At 36.0% G+C, this 25,018-nt stretch overlaps 1 protein-coding gene across 1 annotated transcript in view; it reads right to left on the reverse strand.

Annotated features, from left to right (window-relative positions):
• Positions 1 to 8,236: 8,236 nt before the first annotated feature.
• FAT4 (FAT atypical cadherin 4) overlaps positions 8,237 to 25,018 on the reverse strand; it is a 175,486-nt gene continuing 158,704 nt past the window's right edge. Inside the window, exons 12-17 of the mRNA XM_047856786.1 lie at positions 24,791 to 24,876; positions 23,738 to 23,917; positions 20,694 to 20,818; positions 18,613 to 18,830; positions 14,046 to 14,307; positions 8,237 to 11,260 (exon numbers count right to left, since the gene is read on the reverse strand). Of these exons, the coding sequence (XP_047712742.1) occupies positions 9,396 to 11,260; positions 14,046 to 14,307; positions 18,613 to 18,830; positions 20,694 to 20,818; positions 23,738 to 23,917; positions 24,791 to 24,876 (2,736 nt within the window). The 3' untranslated portion in view covers positions 8,237 to 9,395. The remainder of the gene's footprint in view (positions 11,261 to 14,045; positions 14,308 to 18,612; positions 18,831 to 20,693; positions 20,819 to 23,737; positions 23,918 to 24,790; positions 24,877 to 25,018) is intronic.

Genomic DNA, 25,018 nt, shown 5'->3' on the forward strand with positions numbered 1-25,018 from the left:
ATATTTCCTCAAGTCTCAGTGATATCAAATTGTCAAAAATACTCAAAAGGACTCAATTTTGAAAAAGTCACAATTTGCTTCATTTAAGTATGTATAAATTTGTGTCTGCATGTGCTATCAAAGAGTTGTAGTCATAAGATATCATATTTAGATTGTTAGGTTTACTACTTTTACTTCCTTTTTAAACTAATCTTGTTCATAATCTTGATTTTTGTAACAATTTTTATATTAGAGGAATTATTAAAGTGGTAATCTTAGGTTAATGAACACTAAGTTAGTAGTTTTGTAATTGTCTTTGAATTTGCCTCAAAATTCTCAATTCTCCCAAAAGTTTTACTAGGAAACATTGTAAGAGACAACATTTTAAAGACTTTGACTTTTCTTTTTCAATGTTTGATAATAGAGGCAAAATGTTTCTTACTTCAGGTTGCTCTGGGACACCCCATTCATTATTCTGTGTGTTGTCTTTGTTACAGAGTATTATTAATAAGAATTATTATTAATTTTATTAATTGATTATTAATCTTGTTAATTATTAATAAGACTATTATTAAGAATAATAAGACTTTGTTATTGGCCTTTGCTCCTCATTAACAAAATATAGCTAAGATTTCTAGGGCCATAAAATGAAACCAAATTCTCTAATGAATACTTTCAAACTGTAGCAATCAGTTATTACTCTAAAATGTATTTGTGGTAGAATTCAATATTTAAGATTTATTTCATTTGTTTTGTAACATTAATGATAATGGCAACATTTATGCTCTGACAAAATTAAATGCTATTTTTTGATCATCTCATATGATAATTGAGTCTATAAAAAATTTTTGCTAGTTATTAAATGCAGCACCTTTTAGGGGATATGAAATTTGCTTCAATGAAAACCTTGAACTATATCATATGAAATAATGAATGCTCTAGAGAAAATTTACAGAAAAAGCAGGGCACATAGAGTTATTTTATGCAGTCTTTTCAGATTACTTAGAAAAAATAATACGGTTTAAAAAAAAAGTCAAGAAAAACATGAATCATTTGATTACTCTTTTTCCTCACAGTTTTGACTGCCTTCTTTCTACAAACATAGCCATAAATGAATCCTATTACAATTTGAAAGGGGCCAGAAAAATTAAAATGGAAAATTGAAAGGATCGGAATTGGAAAGCAAAGGAACTTTGAGATAGCTTGACAACTTGTCAGAGGTAATTTATTCAGTAATTTTACCCAAATTATACTTCAGTCCTATTTACCACAAACAGAAAAACATGCTGCATGTGGATAGCCTCACATATTTTTTACTGAGGATGACACCAAAGTTTGTGAAAAAGTACAGTTCTAAAAACAAATCAACTAGCTTCAAAATACATAGATGAAAGAACAAAGTTGATATTAGTTCAGGGCAATAGCTTTCAAATACCAAGTATATCAACTAAGTCTAACCTAAATAGGCAATGTAGGAATTGCTGAAAAATATTGGTAACTTGCCTAAAATTTTCTTTAAAAGTCACTAACCGTATTATTTTGTTACTTTTGAAGATGCAATAGATTGTCAAAGTTCAAGAAGTTATTGATTATATTGGATATCCAAGAGACTGCATGTGGAACATACATGAGTACAAATATAAATTTCTTTGAAAATATTGACATTATTCTCTGAAAGCAGAGCTATGCAGATTTTTAAGTATTTTGGAAAAGGGACAGTCTAGTCACCAGATGCAAGTTTCTTGAAGACAAAAATCACCTCGTTTGCTTAGTTCTTCCCAGTGCTGGATGCACAGAGCTGAGCAAATTAAAAACTGCATGCATCACCAAGACTCACAGGCTAATTTCCAGGGAGTAGTTATGCTTTCAATTTGATGTTCCACAAATATCTATTTATAAGTGCATTAAATGCAGAATGGCCAGGGATTGGGCCTTAATTTGTACAGAAAGCTGCCTATAAATTATAGATAATTGATTTTGCCACTTTAAAATCTGTTGAGCATTTCTTGGACTCATTCTGTTCTGATCTGAAGCTGTATAAATTAAGAAGATTTCAAATGCAAATGTACTTTTTTTCTATGCTATAATACTGACAGCCCGAACCACCCTCTATCAGAGGGCATTATTACGTACTCACTGTCTAAAAACTTAAAAGAATAAAAACTTCTGGTTTTGATTCACCTCCAGATCCAGGTATCCCTGTATGCAGCATCTGCTATCGTAAGCTTTTTGCACGGGTTAGAAGAAATATTTTTAAGACATTAATGGTTTCCTGTTATATAGCACATGACCGACAGCCAAAGTTTCTTGATGGCAGTTTTCCAAAGCAAAAGAGAGCAGGTGAGTTTTTGTTTTGTTGTTTTGTTTTTGTTGTTGTTGTTGTTGTTGTTGTTTTGTTTTCTTTTGTTTTTGTTTTTGTTTTCCATTTTCTATTTATCCAAATTTATTTCCCAAATGTATCAGGTTCCCATGAAGGGTCCATTTCATCATGTGACTTTCCGACTAGAATTACCCGTTTCAGTACATGATAGCTTTGTTTCCTTTTTACTTACAGCTGTAGAAGAATTAACCCATTTCTGGAGTAGGTTATGCTGCACTCATTGCCTTATTCATATTGCATTTCTAAAGAGATATTTCCCTAGATGTATCACTTTAGACTTCAAAGTCAGGTATATCGATAAAACTCTGTTTTTGGCGGCGCTCTGACCCAAGACCGTATGAATAATGGAAGAGAAGGGTCACCCCAGTGAACAGATCGCTCGAGCAAAATGGAATCTTATTTTAAGCAACGTCTGCACCATACACAATATGGTTTCAATTTGAAATCTGGAACTCAGCGACATTGCCAGAGAACTTAGTGCATTGTTGGTTATTTTATTTGGGCTAAAATGGCACACAGATTAAGATCCTAACTTTCTGCCAGAATACCAGGATGACTGTACTTTATACTTTGCAACCTGATTTGAGGGTTTGGTACATTGATTCATAAACTGATAAAACCAGAAGTATCCAAAATGGGCCACCTGGAAATTATCTGCCTTTATGCGTGCATTTTTTTAACTGTGCTTTTAAATATTCTGGGGGTCTTTTTTTTTTTAATTTTTTTTTTCAACGTTTATTTATTTTTGGGACAGAGAGAGACAGAGCATGAACGGGGGAGGGGCAGAGAGAGAGGGAGACACAGAATCGGAAACAGGCTTCAGGCTCTGAGCCATCAGCCCAGAGCCTGACGCGGGGCTCAAACTCCTGGACCGCGAAATCGTGACCTGGCTGAAGTCGGACGCTTAACCGACTACGCCACCCAGGCGCCCCGTCTTTTTGTTTTAATTACAGTTCTTCAGATATGGAGATTCTCTCACAAATGATTTCAGTGTATCTATCTTGAACATATCACACACTGCATGAGGGTATGAAGAGTCTGTCATTACTCAGCATATTCCATTATTATGGGCAAAGAGTCCTTAGCTTACCTATATGATGTGAGTTACACATTGGTCAGAATCGCCTACATGAATCCTAATGTAATTATGAGTCTGCATATGCACACTGCACAGTACATGAAAAGACTTCATCCAAGAGTTTTTATGGTAAATGGCAAAAGTATGACTTTAAGTCTTAATCCTAGTGCATCACACTTCACTTGAATTTGAAAAAAGTTGTATTACTGTTGCAAAGATGAAGGCTAACTTCACTTACAACAAAGACTCAGTACGAGACATTTGGACAAGCCTTAGTTAACTTGAATTCAGACACAGATTTATCACTGTGTCTTAGAGATATTTTATTTGCCATCACACTCCCCACCAATATAAGTCTTGTTTTATTTGAAAAATTTTTCTTGCAAATGAGCCACTTCACAAAAATAGAAGTCAGTTTTTAAAATTAAATTTTCTGGAATTCTAATCAGTAGATATCTCATACTTTGGATATGTTAAAGTCTCAGTAATAAGGAAGCAGACTGCCTTATTTTCAGACATCTTAACACACTTCCTGTGGATATGTCTACACATTTGGCTTCATCCCTGAGAATAGCATGAATCAATCAATGTTAGCATAGACATTTATCTCAGTTATACATGTCTCTCCTTTTGTCTTCTGGATCTTAGGCACCAGTGCAGAATGAGGTCATACACACTTTCTTAGGATCTACTTTGCATTTAGAGAGGCTCTTATTTTGCAAGATAATGCACATATACCAAGATTTGGTTCAATGGTAACCTCTCTGGGTAAACTTTCTGGGACTGTTCTGAATTATTATTCTTATTTTTGACTGTTCATCCCTAAGATTTTTGTGGTGCAGCCTTTGCTGATGTGTAGACAAACATCTGGCCCTTGACTCTCTGGCTGCTCCTCTAACATGGAATGTTCTCCTATTCTGGGCTTCCCCATGCCATTGCCCCTACCTGCAGCAGCAATATCCATGAGAACCCATGACTTGCTCTTCTGCCTCATTCAGCTTTCTGCTCAAACGTCATCTTTCCAGAAAGGTTTTCCTTGATCAACCCGACTAAAATAGCCTACACATTCCCAAGTCAGTATCTAGCCCTTTGCCTGCTTCAGTTGACCTTCTAGCACTTGTTTTCACTAGATCCCACAGTCTATAATTATTGCTGCATTTATGTATTGTCTCTCTCCTTTACTAGAATGTAAGTTCCATAGAGGAGGGTGCTTTGTCTGTTGTCTTCACTATTTTATCCCATGATTTAGAGGAGTGCCTGGCATGCAAAGGGCACTAATTACTACTTGTGATTAAATAGATTTTCCCAGGACCCTGACCTTTTATATCTCAATTAATTTCTCTGTTGAGGGAGAATATTGTACTTCACGGTCTTTAGGCCAGAATATATTTATTTGCAATGATTATCATAGATACATAGATTATGTTAGGAGAGAATTACTGGTATTTATTCATACACACCAAAATTTATTGGAACCTAATGCCTTTTCCCTCATTAACAATGAATGAAAATTTTAGGGGTGCTCACTCTGTTAAGCGTCTGCCTCTTTTTATTTAATTTCCTTTTTAATGTGTAGTTATTTTTTAGAGACAGAATGCCAGAGGGGGAGGGTCAGAGAGAGAGGAAGATATAGAATCTGAAGCAGGCTCCAGTTTCTGAGCTCAGCACAGAGACCAATACAGGGCTCAAACCCGCAGACAATGAGATCATGACCTGAGCTGAAGTCGGACACTTAACCGATTGAGCTGCCCGGGAGCCCCAAAGGTGTCTGACTCTTGATTTGGGCTCGGGTCATAAGCTCATGGTTTGTGAGTTTGAGCCCTGCATCAGTCTCTTCATTGACAGCTGCAGAGGCTGCTTAGGAGTCTCTGTCTCTCTCTCTGCCCCTCCGTACTCTCTCTCTCTCTTTCTCAAAATAAATAAATAAACTTAAAAATTTTTAATTAAAAAATAAATGAAAATATTGAACTCATGTATAACACTGGTGTATACCTTTTGGACTGATAAACTGTTAAAACTACTGGCTTGGCTCAGTAGTAGTTACCATATATATTAATGATGTGACATTTCACACAAAGTATCTTTAAGGAGTATTTACTAAATTAATTTAGACTTTTTATTTCAGACTGAAAGCTCTAATACATATATGCTAAAATATATTTTATCTCTAGTCTTGTTTTTCCTAGGGGAACGTAAATTCAGTCATCTTGAAATGTTAGTCCTTTTAAAATTAAATCTATAACAGGGGCACCTGGGTGGCTCAGTCGGTTAAGTATCTGACTTTGGCTCAGGTCATGATCTCACGGTTCGTGGGTTCCAGCCCCACGTTAGGCTCTGTGCTGACAGCTCAGAGCCTGGAACCTGCTTCAAATTCTGTGTCTCCCTCTCTCTCTGCCCCTTCCCCACACAGGTTCTATCTCTCTCCATCTCTCAAAACTAAATAAACATTAAAAAATTTTTTTTAATTAAATCTATAACATAAAATAGGGAAAAAGTGGATTGCTGCATTGCCGATTCAAAATTTTGAAGTCATTTTCACTTATTGCAGATTAATTTTACTATAATGTTGAATTCAAAAAAATAATAAAAGCATTTTAGTGAAAATAGTGCTTTATTCTTAGATGGAATGTTAAAATCACATAATGATATATTTTATTTTCCATTATAAATAAAATATTTAAAAGGGGCATAACTTTCAGTGGTTTAGGCCAGTTATATTTCTCATCAGCCTTGATGTTGGTAAACATTGTGACAATGACATGTAAGACAGAAGTGCTCCAGGCCCTTTTGATCTTTCATTTCCTTAAATTGATTTTAATTGATCTGATAAACTATTGATGATATTAGCCAATTTAGAAATTTCCAGAAACAGCCTTGAAAACAACAGCAACAGCAAGAGCTAAGTGATCAGAGACCTGGGCCGTGTTGCCACTCTAAACCCATAGGTCTTGCGCGGTCACGTGCTTTTCCTGACATGGTGCTCATGGAGGCATTTTCAGTGTGCATTTCAGCACTGAAAGAAAGTGCTGTTCTCCACAACACAGTTGCAGGAAGAGACCCAAAAACAAAGACTGTATTCCAGGCCATTCAATAAACTATTGCAGGGGCTGAATAAAATTCTGAGGTCATGATTTTTACACGTGAACGTGCAGCTCACTACTCACCGTTAATTTTAGAGGGTGTTTACCTTGTCAGTTTGCCTATAATCCCTCCCCACATTCACCACAGTGCATGTTCTGTCACTTCTGTAGTTCAGTAAAGTAAGTATTAAACTCTATTTCAAGTGAGACGTTCATTCCATTCATTTCTGATTTGTTTTGCTCCAAGTATTGTTCTTGCTTCAGTGGAAAAGATTTTTAAGCGGAACCAAAGACTAGAAGTTTTCTTATAAAAATCCTATCTTATTCCAAAATTGGGATTGATTAATCGAAGGAATAATAATTCTCTATCTCACAAAGAACTCTTAGAGAATTAGAATACAGTATCTTGGCATCATGTTCGGAGGCCTTAACCCTTAGCTATAATGATGGTTATCATTTTTGCTTTTAGCTCTGTTCTCAATTACAGCATTTATATCCTTGAGGACATCTTAAGCTGCTTCAGAGTTTCTTGAGAAAAGAAAAGTATTCTGTTTTGAGTTACTCAAAGCAATCAGCATATTCCCATATTTGGCACATAGTTGGTTCATAATACTAAAATTCATAAAAAGATACTAAAACATGTTGGCTCATCACAGGTGACAAAAAAAAAAAAGAAAGAAAATTAGATTAGTGTCTTACACTCAGTCTCTAAACTACACTGTAGGAATGTTATAATTTCGATTAAACCCACATTTTATTTCCTATTCTGAAACAAAAAAATAATCTCATCATTATTAAATGACAAAATAATTCTGGCATGTATCTCAATCTGTTGGTATTAATTTAAAAATACTGTACTTACTAAATCGTTTATGTATTTCATGCACTAAAAACTTTTACATATTGTTAAAATTTTCAATACAGAACAGCCAACGTTAGCGGATAATATTCTGAACAAATATTCGCTATGGCGCAGATATTTAATAGCAAAAAGTTCTGAGATTGTGAGGCAATTTGCAGAAATCCAATTATTTCAGATGCAACTCTTTGTACACAAATGAATCTTGTTCTGGACTAGTCCCTTCTGAATTGTTTCACTCTTGGTGACTACTTAAAAGTAGAGGTTTGTCTTGGCCAGGATAACATGTAAAAATGTGTTTAGAATTTATGCAGCAGAGTGATCAATAAATTAAACACAGGTATGTGTAGCAGAGATATCAGTGTCATTTTTCCGACCCACCATCCGACCTAGAAAATTTGGGGCTGGGTCCTTGGAGAAAATGAGAGCCAGACATTTTTCCATAATTAGCTTTAATTCATTGCTGTTCCTAAAACTCTAAGCCTGGTCTAAAGCTAGCCTTGAGTGAGCATACTCTGCTGGGGATGTCCAAACATTTATTGCCTGAAGGCTTAAACCAGGTTCATAACAAACTTAATCCCCAAAGACCCAACCTCGTCTAGACTCATTAGGCTCCAGGGAATTTCAAGAACTCTGACAGGTAGGAATGTACTAACATGACCTTAAAATATCTGCTCTGGCAATTATCCATACTCAGGTTTTTTAAAAGAAAATGATGCTTCTCGTTTGTAGTTCAACTTGCAATACCCCTGTTGACAAGTAGAGATTATTCAGGTTGGGAGTAAAAGAGTAAAGAAAGATGAAAATACACTGTGAATGCAAAGTATTTTAAATAAATATTTTAATTCTATTGTTGGCATTTACAAGTAGAAAGCATACAGTATGTTACAAATATCAAAATGTGAAAAATATGAACGTTACATAAGTAACAAATGTAAAAAAAGTATTTTCTTACCTTCCCTGAAAGTAAGAAAACTTTTCAGCATAGGAAAATATCAGTATCAAAAACACAGCTTAGGTGTAAAAAAAAGTTTTACACTGTATTAAAAAATGATCTACAAAATGACAGAAAGAAAGAAGAGTTGAAATTTGACTTTATATAAATTATAAAAACTGGGTACTTGGGGTAAACTTCAAATGGCTGAAAAGTCCAATCATAGGCTTTCTTTAGGTCAATTCTTTAAAATTTTAAAAGCATAGAACATTGTTCAATAAATAACTTCTAAAAGTGTCTCTGAGAAGCGCTGCTGAGAACATCATTCCACGGTAGGAAGGGAGCAGTGTTCTAAGGATAATAAGCAGTCATTTTGTTCCTATTGGAAGCCTGATGAAAGTCAGATGACCATAATTGTTCACAAAAAGAGAGAGAGAGAGAGAGAGCAAGAGAGAGAGAGAGAGATTCGGAAGTTTTAACACAATTTTGTAAGAAACTTCTAAAGTGCTGAACAAAATGACTTCATTTTAGTACCCACTGTCATGTAAAACCTACTCAAATATCAGACATTTCTGAGCAACATCAAATATGGAATCTACAGCTCTGGAAAGTGTTAATACTTAGTCTTTCATTCAAGAAGAGGAAGGCTCTTTCTACACTTTACAAGGATTGGTTAAACCCCAAGGATCTTGCAATGCAAAACATAAGGATGATAACACAATGGAAACAATACACATACCCCACTGTGAAAGCACAAATTCATTTCTGCAATGGCAATGGTATTCATTTCAAAAATCACAAATCAAACATTGGTAAATAAGAAAAAAACTTTCCAAACGCTGCATGCCACATGACTAGTTACAAAATACGATGCATGCAGGAAAAGAAATTCAACCAAGCATATTTAAATTAAAGACTTGTTTGGAGTCTGTTTCAGCAGCATTGTGGTTATTATTTTTTAAAGTTTCCCTCCAACACCAGTCCATACTGGCCTCTTTCGCAAATGGAATACCCCTTCGTCGGCAACCTTATAATGGTTTGAGTGTTCCTTGTTTTTCTGTTTTTCCAATGCCAGTACATAAAGTTCACACATACTGCTCTGATTCCCCATCTTTGGGGACGGGCTTAGCTGTCCCATTCTTGCCTTCTTCGTTTGCTGCTGCTTTTTCTGGGAGAGATGCCAAATCTTTAAAAACATCTACATAATGGCCAAAGCCAGGGCCCCAGTTCAAAAGGTTGTCCCAGTTGAAATTCCCTGCTTGCTGCCCAAGTTTCAAGGGCAGTGTGTTGTCAGCAACCCCTGGTGCTGCTGCCTGTGTGCCCCCAGGTCCTCCCTCAGCCCTTCGGCCATGGTATCTTCTAGGCTTCAGTCTGGCTCCATAATTATCTTCGTCATCTGCATCAGATTCATTGACTTGAGATAATTTGGGCATCCTGGAAGTATATACCATTGGCTTTTCCCTGTCATACTCCATCTCTGAGCAAGTGAAAGACTCATGTGAGTCACTATCAGAAGAAGATTCTGGAGCTGGAATGCCATCTGCTGGGTTCCTTGTTCTGGACAATGGCCTTCTGCAATCCTCTTCTGAAGAAGACCTTCCGTGATCTGCACTGCAGATACTTGGGTTTCTAGGGCGAGGGGTGTTTAGCCTCTCCACCTCTTCAATCGAGAGTCCTACCGGAGGGGAAGATTCCAAAGGAATCTGCCCAATTGGCTGCTTTAAGCGACTCCCTGGTCTAGAACCATGAGAGGTCATGGCCTGAGGACTCTTACTTCTCCTTCCCAGCCTTGTGGCATAGTTGAAAATGCCAGGTTGGCAGGTATCAGCATGCATTTCCAAAGTATTTCCATCTCTTATAGGAAGATGCAATTCCCTGGCAGGACTGTTCCTATAGAAAGTAGAGGACTTTGAGAAAGGGGCTGGGCTGTGTCGAGACAGGGGGTTGGGGGTTGGGCAAGCTGAATGGCTCAGGGAGCTGGTTCTCAAACCCTGACCGTATGAAGGTTGGTAAGTCAAACTGCTTGCTCCTAAGGGCATGGGGGATTGCCTCGCAAAGCCTAGGGGACTATGCCTCTGGATAGAAAATTTAGGTGTGTGGCTGCGGAACTGCTTGTAGTGTTGGATGATGTCCGCGTCTGAAGGGGCGATGCTGCTGGCGTTGTCGATGTCGTAATGCTCTATCTCTTGCTCCGGCGAAGCCAAAGGGGCGCTGGGGATGGTTTCTGAGCTGTGGGGAATATCAGTCTCATCGTAGATGAGGTAGGGGTTTTCCCGCTCAATGATATCTGGCTTAGGGTTCCCCTCGGGCTGCTTCCTCACAGTCATATCGTCCCCGTAGGGGGGGATATTGTCTGGGTCATCAAAAGCAACGTTCTCGCTTCCCTTCTTCTTCTTCTCCTTCGGTTTCTTCTCCTCTTTAGGGTCTTTTGTCTTCTTCCCCCTGCACTGGTTACACAGAATCAGGCTCAGGACCAGGAGGGCCAGGACTGTCGCACAGCTGCCCACGATGGCAGGCACAGCCCACAGAGGCAGGGAGATCTCTTCGGGACCCTGACTCAGAACACAGACATGCCCTCCAGGGCTTCCAGCTTTGCACACTCTCCCCTGAGGACAGAGGACCCCAAGACAAGCCACCACCGTCTCACAGGTCCTCCCTGTGTGGGACTCTGGGCAACTACATGTGAAGCCAGAGTGCAGGCCCGGCTCGCAGCTGCCCCCATTCTGGCATGGGTGGGAGGCACAATCTCCAGGGGGAACGCACTTGTAGGCATACCACTGATTAATGCACAGTAAGTCGCCCCAGCAGGGGTTGCTGGCACAGATGTTTGGGCCACGACAGCCAATCTTCACTGAGGGGTCCGTCTTAGAGATGGAGGCCAAGCTATGCTTCCCACTGAAAGGAAGACTTTCTCCACCATACAGCATAGAGGCAATGCAGCCATCAAAACCTGTAGGGGGGAGAAGGAGCAGTAAGGAATTTTAGAGAAAATGCTGCGTTTAAAACACTGCACCATTGAGCTGTGGTAAAAAGAAGCCTCCCAATCACATCACAAGAGCTAAGAAACCACAGTCTCAGAGCCATCAGCCAGTCCAAAGTCAATAACTCTGTGTGTCTTATGACATAACTTAGTAAGATATATAAGATTTCCATGACAAAAGTATGAAGAGAATTGCTCAGATACTGCTCTTTCTGAAAATTTATAAATGACTCAGACAGGCTAGATTTTCTTTTACTCCCTCTTTTATTAATTTGATTATCTATTTGTCTTATTTTTATAGTATATATATATCAAGAATTGCATACATAGAAATAAAATGTATTTAAAAAACTTATAAAGAACAAAAAATAAGTTAATAGCTTTTTTCTCAATTTTTTAAAATTAAAAAATATTTTTAAAGGGAAAGAAAGACAGTGCAAGCAGAGGAGGGGCAGAGGCAGAGAGAGAGAGAGAATCCCAAATAGGCTCCATGCCCAATGCAGAGCCTGACATGGAGCTCGACCCCATGACCCTGAGATCATGACCTGAGCCAAAATCAAGAGTCAGTTGTTTAACCCACTGAGCCGCCCAGGTGCCCCTAGGCTAATAGTTGTAATCATTAGATCATGCATTCTCAATGGAGGTGATACTGCTCCCAAGGAGTTGAACATAAGTTCTTGAAGAGCAAAGGGAAAATCTTAGGTATTACAATGGTTTGCGGTCATCTAGAGGGCGGCTATAGAGTATAACTGTGGCATGAACACTTCATGAGGTGGGACAGGCAGAGTTAGGAAAACATATCTTAAATGGCTCTTTAGAGGGTAGTAATTATTATTATTTCTTAAGGTTGAGAAACTCTTTGTTGAACTTGAGTGTGTTAATATTGCTAATGCCCCTGTCCCAGAGCCCAAGAATTGATTTTTATACTAACAAAAGAGTATGATCTACTTCGGCTTGTTTCTTAAAACATCCAAATGAATTATCATCCATATTCTAAAATAAGCTAAGTATATAAGAACAACTTGTGACCTGAACTTATACTTTTGTGCCTTAAGTCCATCACCCTCCCCTGCATTTTCCAATTATCTTCGTATTTGATATATCCTTCCACCTTAGTGACATCTCCATCCCTGATACACTTTTTCCATAAGGTTCTATAACATCTGCTTTTGTTCCTACTCTACAGATTGTTTTTCTATGACTTAGTCTCTTTCATGTTTCATTTTCTTCTCATCAACCACTGACTCCTAGAGTTGCTCAAGCTAAGGCTCCAGGCTTTCTTTTTAATCTACCCCTTCATGTTAGGTTATCACATCCATGACCAGTACATCAGTTACTTGCTTGACTCTGCTAACTCTTAACATGTATTTCCAGCTGGTGTCCATTCCTGATTATAGCCCATCTATCCAAAAGTCTTTCTCAAAGGTGGTGCAAATGCCAGGTGTCCCAAACCACCATTTTGATATTTCCCATAGACAGGCTTCTCTCTCCACTGCTCTGCAGTTTCCTCTTTCATTGGTGCTGCCCTTTTTTTAGTTGACAGGTCAGAAACCGTCTTGAATTTCACCACGATCATCAACAGTTTGATTTACTCTAATTCCTAAAAAAAATTTCTTCCCCATTTACTTCCGTCTAAACTCCTCTGCCACCACACTAGTCAGAACTCACATAATACCTTGCCTAGATCACTGCAGTATCATCCCAGCTAATTTATGCAAGCCCACTCTTGTCTCCACCAATGCATTCTCCATGTTGTAACCTGGAAGATCTTTAATATCGCTACCTGTCTAGTCTTGACACTCCTAACATAAATTTTTTATTGACTTCCCACTGTCCTGAGAGTAAACCCAAAAATGCAACATGGTCTAGGAGGCCCTGCTTCATTCTTCAACTTCCTTCATTACCTGATGACATCAGTCTCCAATGTGCTAATAGGTCATGTTCTATGATTTTTATCTACTTTTTGTTAAGTTCCTATCAATGTAAATTAATCTTTCATACTCTCCCATCTTCATCTTCACAGTTCATTTTAAGTACCAATAGTCAATTTCCCATGGAAATTTCCCTTTCTCATTTTTTGGAAATCTCTTAGAATTCTATATTCCTTCTTCACATCCTTTTTCATATTTTAAAATAATACATCTAGTTGTATAATGGTTTGATCAATGTTGCCTTCCTTACTTGGCCATGTTTTGTATGAGGAGAGTAGCTATTTATTTAGCCCACCATTGTACTCCCAATGCCAAGTACAGGGCTCAGTAATATCTGCCATGTGAATGGACACATGAATGAATGGATAAATAAATGTTTGGTGGACAAGGGAAGAACCATGGGATGAATTATGAACTTGGTAGAACAAATGTAAATGACTAAAATAAACTAAGTGATGACCAATAGTTTATTATAGACTTTTTTTTTGTTTGTTTTATTTATTTTTGAGAGAAAGAGAGAGCGAAGGAGAGAGTGAGCATGGGAGGGACAGAGAGAGAGGGAGACACAGAATCTGAATACAGGCTCCAGGCTGTGAGCTGTCAGCATAGAGCCTGACAGGGGGCTTGAACCCACAAACTGAGAGATCATGACCTGAGCCGAAGTCGGACACTTAACCGACTGAGCCACCCAGGTGCCCCTATTATAGACTTCTTAAAGATAGTTATGAGAGACTTAGAATAGTCATAATGGATATTATCAGAAGTCCAACTACTTTTATAGGAATAATTTTACCTTTCCTTTGCTCAACGCAAGCAGTTTTTACCTGTGTGGGAATCTCGATGAGCTTGATTGGGTGGAATTCCTCCAAGAGATATAGTGAGTACATCGAGGCCACCAAAATCCTGTGTAGGGTGGATGATATCTCTGTTATATATTCTGTCGATGGACAGTACTGTGGCTGTTCCATTTTTTCCGATTAGAAAAGTATGCCAGTGGCCATCTGCAACATAAACTTCAGGAATATTTCTCTCCACTTTCCCAGCAATTCCTGCATCTGATGTAAAATGTACTTTGCCATTTTTAATCTGTAAAATGTATTAAAATAATGTACAATTAAGCTATGATGTGCTTGAGTAAAAATAGAATAGAAATGAAATGAAACTTACAATATTGATCAACTGAAAGCTAACAGGCTAGCTGAAGAGTCTGGCTATATCAGAGTATACTTACCCATACCTCCCCTACAAAATTAGGTAACATATACCTTCGTATTTAATACTTTTAATAGTTTTCAAGTTGTTATTATATTTATACCTAATTTTTTAAGATGCCTAAAATTATTTTCTGGAACACAGCTGAGATAATAATGGAGTGAAAACCCATTTCAAGATAAGTAAAATATACCTTTTTGTAATTACTTATAATTTAATCACAACGGCAAGTATAGAGAATCAATCAGTTTAGTAAATGGTCCACAGTGATCAAAAAATGTTAAAACTACTTGCAAAAAAAGAAGCATCAATGCTTAGGCAAAAATGAAACATAGTTGGAAAAATAGACAAAAAGAAATTCTTTTATATGTTATCTATTATGCACTGGAATTTTAGAAGAAAACATGCCTATTGTTTATATCATTTATTCAGATGAAAATTATGAGTGAATTCTTAATAATGAGGTGTCTGGGAAAGTCTTCACTTAGACTGCCTTTTACAATTTATCTAAGGGATATTTGGTTTCTTTGACTTTGCCCAGTAGAACATTGGGTAACAGGATGCTCCTACTCCAGTTTCCAGCTACCAAGTTTCCAGTATTCTGAGGAGACACTTTAGAAAATGAAATAATTTATGAGGCAACATGAACATTTGGTTCAGAGAGCATAATCCCGTCATGCTGCCAGACAGAGCTGGTGCCTGGGCTGGGGGATGAAGTGGCACTGTGTATCAAATGACAGGAATGAATGGATGGATCAGTGATTTTGTCACTCGGATCACATGCTATTTCTACATGCAACAAACACATCTGGTAGAACTAAAAGTCAGTTCATTTTTACTCTGTGGAAAATATGCCTAACACATTTACATACGTTACTCATACTGTAAGATTTTATTTAAAGAGTCTCTCTAGATGGTAATATAATTCAGTACCAAATTCAGATGGGAAAAGAAAAGAGAGTTGTGGTTAAATGACAATAACATTTCATCAAGTGAGCAATGTCTCATCAAACACACGTTGAAAATAGCAGCCCGTCATTGGTGATACCTAGAGTCCTTTTGGAAAGAAGCCGTGAGAAGAGCCCTCTCCCGGCACTGTGTTTCCCTCCTACCTGATCAAACCCTGGCATCCTTCTATTTGACCAAATCTGATGAGAGTCTTTAGAATACGCCATAGAGTAGGGTGAACGAGAACCTAAGTGCCCATTGTAACATTCCTGATGTTCTGCTTCTCCCCACTAATACTCTACTCAGCTCTTGCATCCTTCCTAACTTCAAAACATCATGCTCACTTTTTGTGTTCATTTTTGCTTGGTTTTATTTATCCATAGATTTATTTATTTATTTATTTATTTATTTATTTTTGATCTACACCTCCGAATCCCTCATCCCAACTCTGTACAATACATTTAGCCCCACTTAAAAATAAACACAAACAAACAAACAAACAAACAAAAAACTACACATCAAGAAAACAGGATTGATTTGGAACAGAAATAGAGTCCGTAATCTTACATTATTACAGAACTCTAAATATGGAGATACACAAAATGCCATAAAAGAAGGGAGGTTGGCAGAACACTTTAAATATACCATCAGCACAGTTAGACATGAGTATGCTTCCTTCTGTTTTTCAATCTAATATTCTCTCTACCTAATGCCTTTTTTATCTGAACAGACTCTATCTATTCTACATATTCTCCTCTCTCTTCACATTGCTATTGCTACTCACTCTTGACACTCCCCCCAAACCATTGGAAATCTCATTTACCCAACTCTCTTTTCTATGTTCAAAATGATCATCTTGATTCCTTTGTGTGTGTGTGAGAGAGAGAAGAAAGATGGATTGATGCAGAGAATGAAGAACAAAAGAAAGAAAGGAAGAAATAAAGAAAGGAAGGAAGGAAGGAAGGAAGGAAGAAACTGTCAGAAAGAAACTGTCAGAAATTGAGCCAAAAGAAAGAAGGAAAAAAACCAGGGGCCTTACTCACCGATAAACTAAATGAAAAGTAACAGTTCTTTCTGACTAGCTTCCTAGCCTGTGCAAGTAGATCGTATTCCTGTCATCCGAATAATTTGCCTGCTTACTTACAATAGCCATTCTCTTTCCGTCTATTTTGTTCTCTTTATTCACTGGTTTTTTAATCTACTTACTTTACCTGCCAACCCCCTTAATCTCTGAAAAGCTGCTTTTCAAAATATTCATAGAAAAGAAATGTGCATTTTGGTCTGCATTAGTCATTATTTTTATTCATTAGCATTTACTTTTCCTTCAGGAAAAAAATCTCTTTCTAAGTGCTTGCTACCAATGTAAGAATATCTGGAGAAGTTGAATGCTGCCGTCCTGTTGGAAATGCAAGATTTTATGGTGACAAAAATGGATCCTGACATTCAGCTTCTTCCTTAAGGAAAAAAAAAATATTCTCTCTCTGATTTCTTCAACCACATTGTATTTTGTATCTCTTGGCTTAAAGAGATAATGTACAGAAATATTTCATATGTCATTTAAATGGCACGAGGACTTGGAAGCAGCTTAACAGATAATGCACAGACCTCAATGTCAAAGCCTCTCAACGCATACAAAAAGTGTTTCTTGTAGACTGTGAAGCTTTACTTCTTTCTGTACTTCCACTTTCTTTGGTTCTGATACACTTTCCAATACAAATTATAAACACCAAATAAAATCATACTATAATGACATAGATGCTTTGTTTTGCAGTAGCTTTATTAATTTTGAACTGGGCTCCTTGGTTGAATATGGAGGTAAACTTATAACGGGAAGATGTTCTTTTGTACTAGATTAGAGCGGAGTTGTTCAACTTCGGCACTATTGACATTTTGGACCAGATTCCTTCTTTGTTTTGGGGTGCTGTGTTGTGCAATGTAGGGTATTTAGTGACATATCTGATCTCTACTTACTAGATGCTGGTAGCACCCCCTCCCCATTGTGACAATAAAAAAATGCCTCCAGACATTGTCAAATGTCTCCTGGGGGGAAGAGAGGGTAAAATCATCCACAGTTGGGAATGACTGGACTGTGAGGACTAAGATTTTTAAAAATATTTTTGTACTACTTCCTAAAGATATGTACATGCAGCATAACAACCAGAGTTGACTTGGATGGAGAGAAATTTTAAGAATAAAAAGGCTGAAGTTCAGAGGTGAATGTCGGTTTTATTTTTAAATATTATATGTGAGTTAAATGGAGTAATTCTCTATGCATATTGCTTTTTTTCTTCATGAACTAAGCTTTTAGTAATGTTCAAAATATTAATTTATAGGTGAAGAGAATACAGGATGTCTGAGTTTATTTTCTTCAGAATTTACCAAAATTCATGTAAAAATTATGAGTGGAATTATAATATCAAAATGATATTAATCAAAATCAGTCAAAAGAAACTGATGATTTAAAAGGTGAAGTCTTATTTGTGGGAAAGAAAGCAGACTAATATAATAGTCTTAGAATTAAGAAGCTAAAAGCTGAAGGAAAATGCATATCCTGGGAAATTATTCACTGGGTTAGCATATCATTTATAGTTTAAAATATTATGTAAAAGCCTAATGATAAATCAATACATTGTTCTCATAAAACAGAATGTTTAAAAACAATGTTTTTAGAAATTATTTGGGGAAGTCAGGGGGAATTTAACTTACAATAATTCCAAAGATACTTAATTTCACAGGGTTTACCTAGATAGTTAATTGACTATATGCTCCAGAATAAAGCCAGATAACTTAAAAATGTTTTTTTCTTATTCTTGTCCCACCAATTAATGTAAACATATCAGTGTTTGGAATAATTTCTGGAACTTTTTTTTTCCACTTCAAAAGCACATTATCTTTTTGTTTTACTTTGTTTAAAAGTAGAGAAAGAAAAGCAATATAAATTTTTATTTGACAAAATAGATTGCAACAAATTCTTTCTATGCTGGCCTACCTAGCAGTGGTCTTTACTCTAAACCAAGACAAAAGTGTTTAGAAAGCAAACCATTCAGATCTTTGTTACTCAGGCCAATGCCTGGGGAATAGTTAAGATAGATGATATTGGAATAGTGCCCAGTATTAGTCGGAACTCTAATGGGTTGTAAAGAAAAGGACAGAAATTATGGGCGAAGTGATTTAAATCATGACACAGCAGGCGGTCTAATCAAATGAAGTCACCATTAGCTTTTATCTTACCTTCACAGTAGTGTAATTGCTGCTTTCTTGGATATGGATTAAAATGCCATTCTCGCTTCTTGTTCTGAATTTTATTTCCAGACTGTTCACACCAAAAGGCTCCAACATGGCACCTCGTATGCTCTGTCTTAACAAATATTCCCGCTTCTCATTCTGACTCATGTGGTAATCCAAGCGCCCTTTGCCTTCTAATGATAACGCAGTGTCAGGAGTAATAGCTGAAAGGCAACGAAGAAAGGGAAAAATGAATGCATCCATTTGGCTTCTGAAGAAGTTTTTATAAGTGACAAAAATTATAAAAAAGGACAATAAAATATCAGGTTTTTGGAATCCATATTCCCCAATCCTCCTCTTGGGAAAAAAAAAAATTCCATTTCTGAATTACTGTAAAAGGTAATTTCAAATGCTTAAATCAAAATCAGAATCAATCATTTGGGTAATATTCAATAAAATATTTGGTATAGCAGGGGCGCCTGAGTGGCTCAGTTGGTTAAGGGTCCGACTTTGGCTCAGGTCATGATCTCATAGTTCGTGAGTATGAGCCCCGCGACTGGCTCTGGGCTGACAGCTCAGAGTCTGGAGCCCACTTCAGATTCTGTGTCTTCCTCTGTCTGCCCCTCTGCTGCTTTCACTCTCTCTCTCATTGTCTCAAAAATAAATAAACATTAAAAAAATTTAAAAAAAAATATTTGGTATAGCATATAAATCATGAATACTTATAGAGATACCACCTGTTAAAAACATGAAGTTGCAAATGTGTTTATAATAAGTGTTACTTTATTTCCAAAATTTATAAATATGTTCAGAGTTGAATGATTTGTAATCATAAGTCTCTAGCATGTTAGAAATTTGGACAAAGAAGTGAACAAATACTTAATTTGTATTAATTTTATTATTAGCAATCATCATATAATCATGTTGAATAGTAACTGTAATGTATAATTATAATTTATCATAATTTGGTAAAATGTTCACACTACTGAACTTTAGAAGTTTGTTATCATAACAGTTAATATAGCTAAAGAAAAGACATAAAGCAAATGAGCTCAAAAGGGTTTCAGCACTGAATAGTATACTTTATAGAGCTAAATTTTATAGTATGTGCATTATATCTCAATTTAAAAAAAAGAACCTCAGACATCTCTCAAGCCGATGACTCATTTCATGTTCCAGGCATAACTGGATTCCTACTTATAAATACTCATTACGTAATGAAAAAACTATCTGATAACATATTTTTTTGTTGTTTTGATGTTATCCTAACTAATTCAATATGATTATATCTTCTGCTAGTAAGAACTTTTTGACTACAGTATATCCTTAATGTGATCATGAATTTATATTCATTCTTATAATATAATTAGGACTCCTTGGGAAGTGGTCAAATAACTGCAATGATCTGAGTATTAACCATATACTTGAAAATAAGGCAAATTTTCTAGAAGAAACTCCATTAGGGTTAGTTAGTGGGATGTACAGCTTGAAATTAGAGAATGCCATGTTCTAATGATGGCTTGAGCGCCTCTAACGTCTTATTAAAAAATAGTAGTAGGGTTTAAAAAACAAATAATTATACAAAGATTTAAAAAGTAAGACTCAAAACCAATTCTAATAATTGTAAATTAAAATGCAAATATCACCCTTAATTGTAATAGATTATACTGCCATTGTATGATGGTTTGAACTCAGTGTTTAGTCATTTATTATTTACATTTTTCTACCACATACAAAATATTTACTGGAGAAATATTCCTTAAAGGCAGACAATATTAGACCCAAACCTGAATATAGTCCTTGGCCTTGTATTTGTATAGCATTCCTATGAATTAGCTTTGCTAAATTCATAAATTCATAAAATGGAAATTAACAACTTAGTAAATAATTCTGAAAGAATATCACTCTTCCTCAGGTTAAAAAAATAAATGTAAAATGTCACTATAGTTTCTAATTGTTACCCATTTATTATTTTCAACATTTAGAATGAGAAAATTTCTTTGAATATAATTACATATTTAAGTGCATATATTTACACTTTTCATGATTACTATAATTTCCAGTGAAAGAGAAAAAAGCTTGCATACATTTTTCACAGTATTTCCCAGTTAGTCCTTCTTTGCAATGACACTGCTGCCATGACCAGTAATCCGTACATGTGCCACCATGTTGACAGGGGCTGTGAGTACAAGCACCTTCTAGTCTGGGACATCTAAAATGAAATAATAATAAAGACTCATAAGGCACAAAATAAAGTGTGGGGGATTTGTTAAAACTAGATATAAGCTTTTATTAACTTGCTTAGTTTCATGCACTCACTTCTTAGAAACTCAAGTTACAACTATATTTGGGGCATCTAGTCAAACTAGGAGCTGTAACACAGGGCTTGCCTCATTCAAAAAGGAGAAAATTAAACCAAATAACATCTTACACAATACAGAAAAAGAGGTGATAATTTATTTTTTAAATTAATTCTTATTTGAGTAGGACATCTTTGGTTAATGTAATCTAAGGCCCCCATATTTATTTGCTTATAAATCTCCTCCAGACAACTCATCAACTGATGTCTATTAAATGTCTACCATATGCCAATTACAAGCATACTATTCTAAGCATGGGGGCAAAGTGTTGAAAAATCCACATGTCATGGAGTATTTATTTTTCCTTGTGTAGGAGGCAGTCAAAAAACAAAACAAAACAAAACAAAAATTAGGTAAATATGTAATATGTTAGAACAAAGAAAGTTCTTTGGAAAATTAAGATAGACAAAGGGTATCGAGAGATTTTTTTTTAGGATGGATTCATCAGCGAAGGAAGGACATATTTTTGTAAAGACCTAAACAAATTGAGAGAATGAAGAATATTTGGTAGAAGATCACTCCAGACAGAGGAAACAGCAAGTAAGAAAGTTAAATTGTACCTAATATGTTTGAGGAACACTGAGGGGCCCAGTATGGTTGGAGCAGAGTGAACAAGAAAAAGAAGCATATGTAAATACAGTGAGAAAATGGAGAAAGAGGCTAGATCATGAAGGCCTTGTAAGTCAGGGTTAGGACGAACATCTGTTTTTAAATGTCATTCTGGTTGTTGGTAGATTGGATGTGAAGTATGTCAGAAAGAGAAGAATCAAAGGTAAGTCTAAAAGTTTTGGCTGAACAGTTTTGGCTGATTGACTTATCATTATTTAAGACAGAGAGAACTGTGGAAGAAATAGATTTAGAAGGAATCGGGAAAGAAGGCCACGAATTCAGTTTTAAACTTAAGTGTGAGATATTTGTTAGAAAGACACATAGGATATTGGGTAGTCCATTGGATAGAAGGGTCTGAAGTGCAGAAGAAAGGCCAAGTTGAAGATAACCATTTAAGAGTCACCAGTTTTAAAGTTAGTACTTAAAACCAAGGGCTATAAAACATGATTTAAAGAATGAATATATATACAAAAGAGAAGGGGTCAACCAGATGAGAAAAAGAAAACCAGGATTGTACCATATGCTGATAGAGGTATTTTTAGGGAGAGGAAGTAATGAACATTGGAATTCAAAGAAGATGAGAACTGACCATTGATTTTAGCAACACAAAGGTTATTGATCACTTTGACAAAGAACAATTTTTCAAAAAGAGAGAGGATGGTAATTAGAGAGTAAAATGGGATTAATAAAGTTTTTACAAAAATAAAATGGGAGAAATAGCAGCATGGATTTAAATGAGGAAAGACATGCCAAGGAGACAGCTGGACTATTGTTTTTAGAACATTGCAGGGGACTGAGCCTTTTACATAAAAAGGGGTTGGTCTTTATGGGAATAGGAGCAGTTCGTTCATAGTAATAGGATGCAATGTAGACCATGGGATGCACACGTGCATGGGCAAATGTGGAGGAATAAGCTTTTGGAAGTTTTCTTTTGATTGCTTCCATTTTCCAAGCAAGGTAGGAAGCAAATTCATTAGCTGGGAAAGATGGTACAGGAGTGATATTTGGGGTCTGTGAAAAGGGGAGGCTGGAAAGTCATTGAGAAAAGTGAGCAAATGATTAAACTGGGGAATAGAATATGTTGCCACGCAAAATCATGGCCACATTAGAGATTAGTAATCATGAATTTGAAGACAATGAACTCCTCCAGAGCAAGAATCTGCCTTGTTCATTTATTTGTAACTAACCTCAGTCCAAGTGCCTAGTTCAAAACTTAGCTTTGCTACTCACCAGCTTGTTGACTTTGAGAACGTTTTTAAAACACTGAGTAGCTCAGAAATTAATATTATCTATCTCATAAAATGGTTGTAAAAGTTAAAATAGACTAAAAATATTAAGAATAGTATTAACCACAGGGCTTTTAATGTATTAATAAAATTAGAAACAAGTAAAGTGTATAATAATAGTTAAAATAGGGCACATTCATATGATGGAACAGCAGGCAATCATGAACCTCACAATGAGGTTAAGAGTGTTTGTCTCTGGGTGGTGCATAGGATACTTTATATTTTTCTGAATTTTCCAATTTTCATTATGAATAAGATTTATTTTTAAAATAAAGTGTGTTATTTTCACAATTCCAAAATCATTGCAGGGAACCTTAACCAATAAGCACATAGGAAAATAAAATGTTTTACAATTAATCAAATTATTGCCTGTTAAAGGTGTACTAAGGTATATTTTGAAAATATATGTTTGTATGTAAAGCTATTTAATATCAAATGTTTTTTTGTATACATTATTGCTAACATTTATACATCATTATGTGGCAGATACTTTTCTATGTGATTCATGTACTTGTCATTATAATCTTCACAACTGTTTTGAAGCGTATATAGGCGTAAAAGCATACGTATATTTTTCTTACACTCCAGAAAATAAGAGTTAATTTTCTAAGTAAATATCACATTTTATACCAAACAGTAAATATTTAAATTTAATACGTTAATTAATTCAAATAATTTCTGTGTTAACTGTAAAAGTTAGCTGGTGGTAATTAAATTAAATAAGTAATTAAATGAAATGAATATTTAAAATTCAAAACAACGTAAAACATTTGATACTTTTAGAACTGTGGTCACAATAATTTCAGCTTTGGATGCTCAATTACCATGCATTTTGTTCGTTTTTATTTAAAATAATAAGAAATAAAATTGTCATACTGATCTAGGATGCCTTGTGCTGCCAGAGCTTGGCTGGGTTCCAGAGGCCTTCCATTGACTGCAAACTCCATTATGCACCCAACAAAATCATGGCTTTCCACATGTCCTCTCCTCTGAAGGATCGGATCTAGGGATCTGATACCTCCAACTGTGACTCGATTTGGCTGAACGTCAAGAGTCCTACATGAGAAAGCAAAGATAAGTATATTAGCTCCAACATGATAGATTTCAGTAGAATGTTTAGCTTTAAAAAGAGTGACTATAACTTTCTGGCATGTGTTATAGTGTGGTAAATTTGAATGGAAAATATTACCTATTGATGCATATTCCCTTACAGATTTCTACAGGATTATTAGGTTTTCAAGGCATGAAAAATAATAAAACTTATGGAAGTGACATTTTCAGTTAGCCAAATGGGATGTATAAAAAATGCTGAATTAGCAAGAAGCAGCATAACATCAGAGAGAAGATAAAGTGCAGCAGAAATAGTGATTATATTAATGTTAGATTAATTAATGTTAGATAATATTAATGTTAGATTATACATTTTTCTTCCCCACAAGATGATAATAATGCCAATATGTTAATTAATATCATAGATGATATGTCAATATTTATTTTTCTCTGTTATTTCTGTTAACATCACTTAGGTTTTAGATGGCATAATTCTGTGTCTCTTCCTGAGGTGCCACTGAAAAGTATCTGTGGATAATTGTGGTATACAACTTCCAAAGGAGGTAAAGACTGGGATCTTTAGTCTAGCCTTGCAGGACCCAGGTCATAGGCAACAATTTCATGATCTACTCAAAGAGTACAGGCCATGTTAGTCTTTCCTTCCTCTATTTGTCCTCATCTCTCCCATCTCGTGTCACACCATTTTTACATATTTTTTATACTCATTATTAATTTTTTATTTACAGAGTAAAAATTCCTTTGGAGAGCATAAAATATTGTAAACTCTTATAACACTTAGCATAATAAAATTATTTTTAAATGCAGAATTTCCTTTTTAAGGTCAAGTAATAATAAGATCAAACGAATAATTTCACTTACCAGTCATCTGAAACTGCCACATTACTGACAGTGCAATACCCTGGTTCTTGGTTCTCAGAACAAGAGTCCACAGTTAAGGAAGCTGCCTATAAAGTAGGAGAAGGAAACATTCATCCTGGGTTCTGCTGTGCCTATTGTCCTTTTCGGCCAACACTGCCCAGTACTTGTTTCTATGTGGACATGATTTTGAAGTTGTGATAACATTTTGGCTTAGTATATTATGACATA

The sequence above is a fragment of the Prionailurus viverrinus genome, chromosome B1 (assembly GCF_022837055.1).
Source record: "Prionailurus viverrinus isolate Anna chromosome B1, UM_Priviv_1.0, whole genome shotgun sequence".
NCBI classification, from domain to species: Eukaryota; Metazoa; Chordata; class Mammalia; order Carnivora; family Felidae; genus Prionailurus; species Prionailurus viverrinus.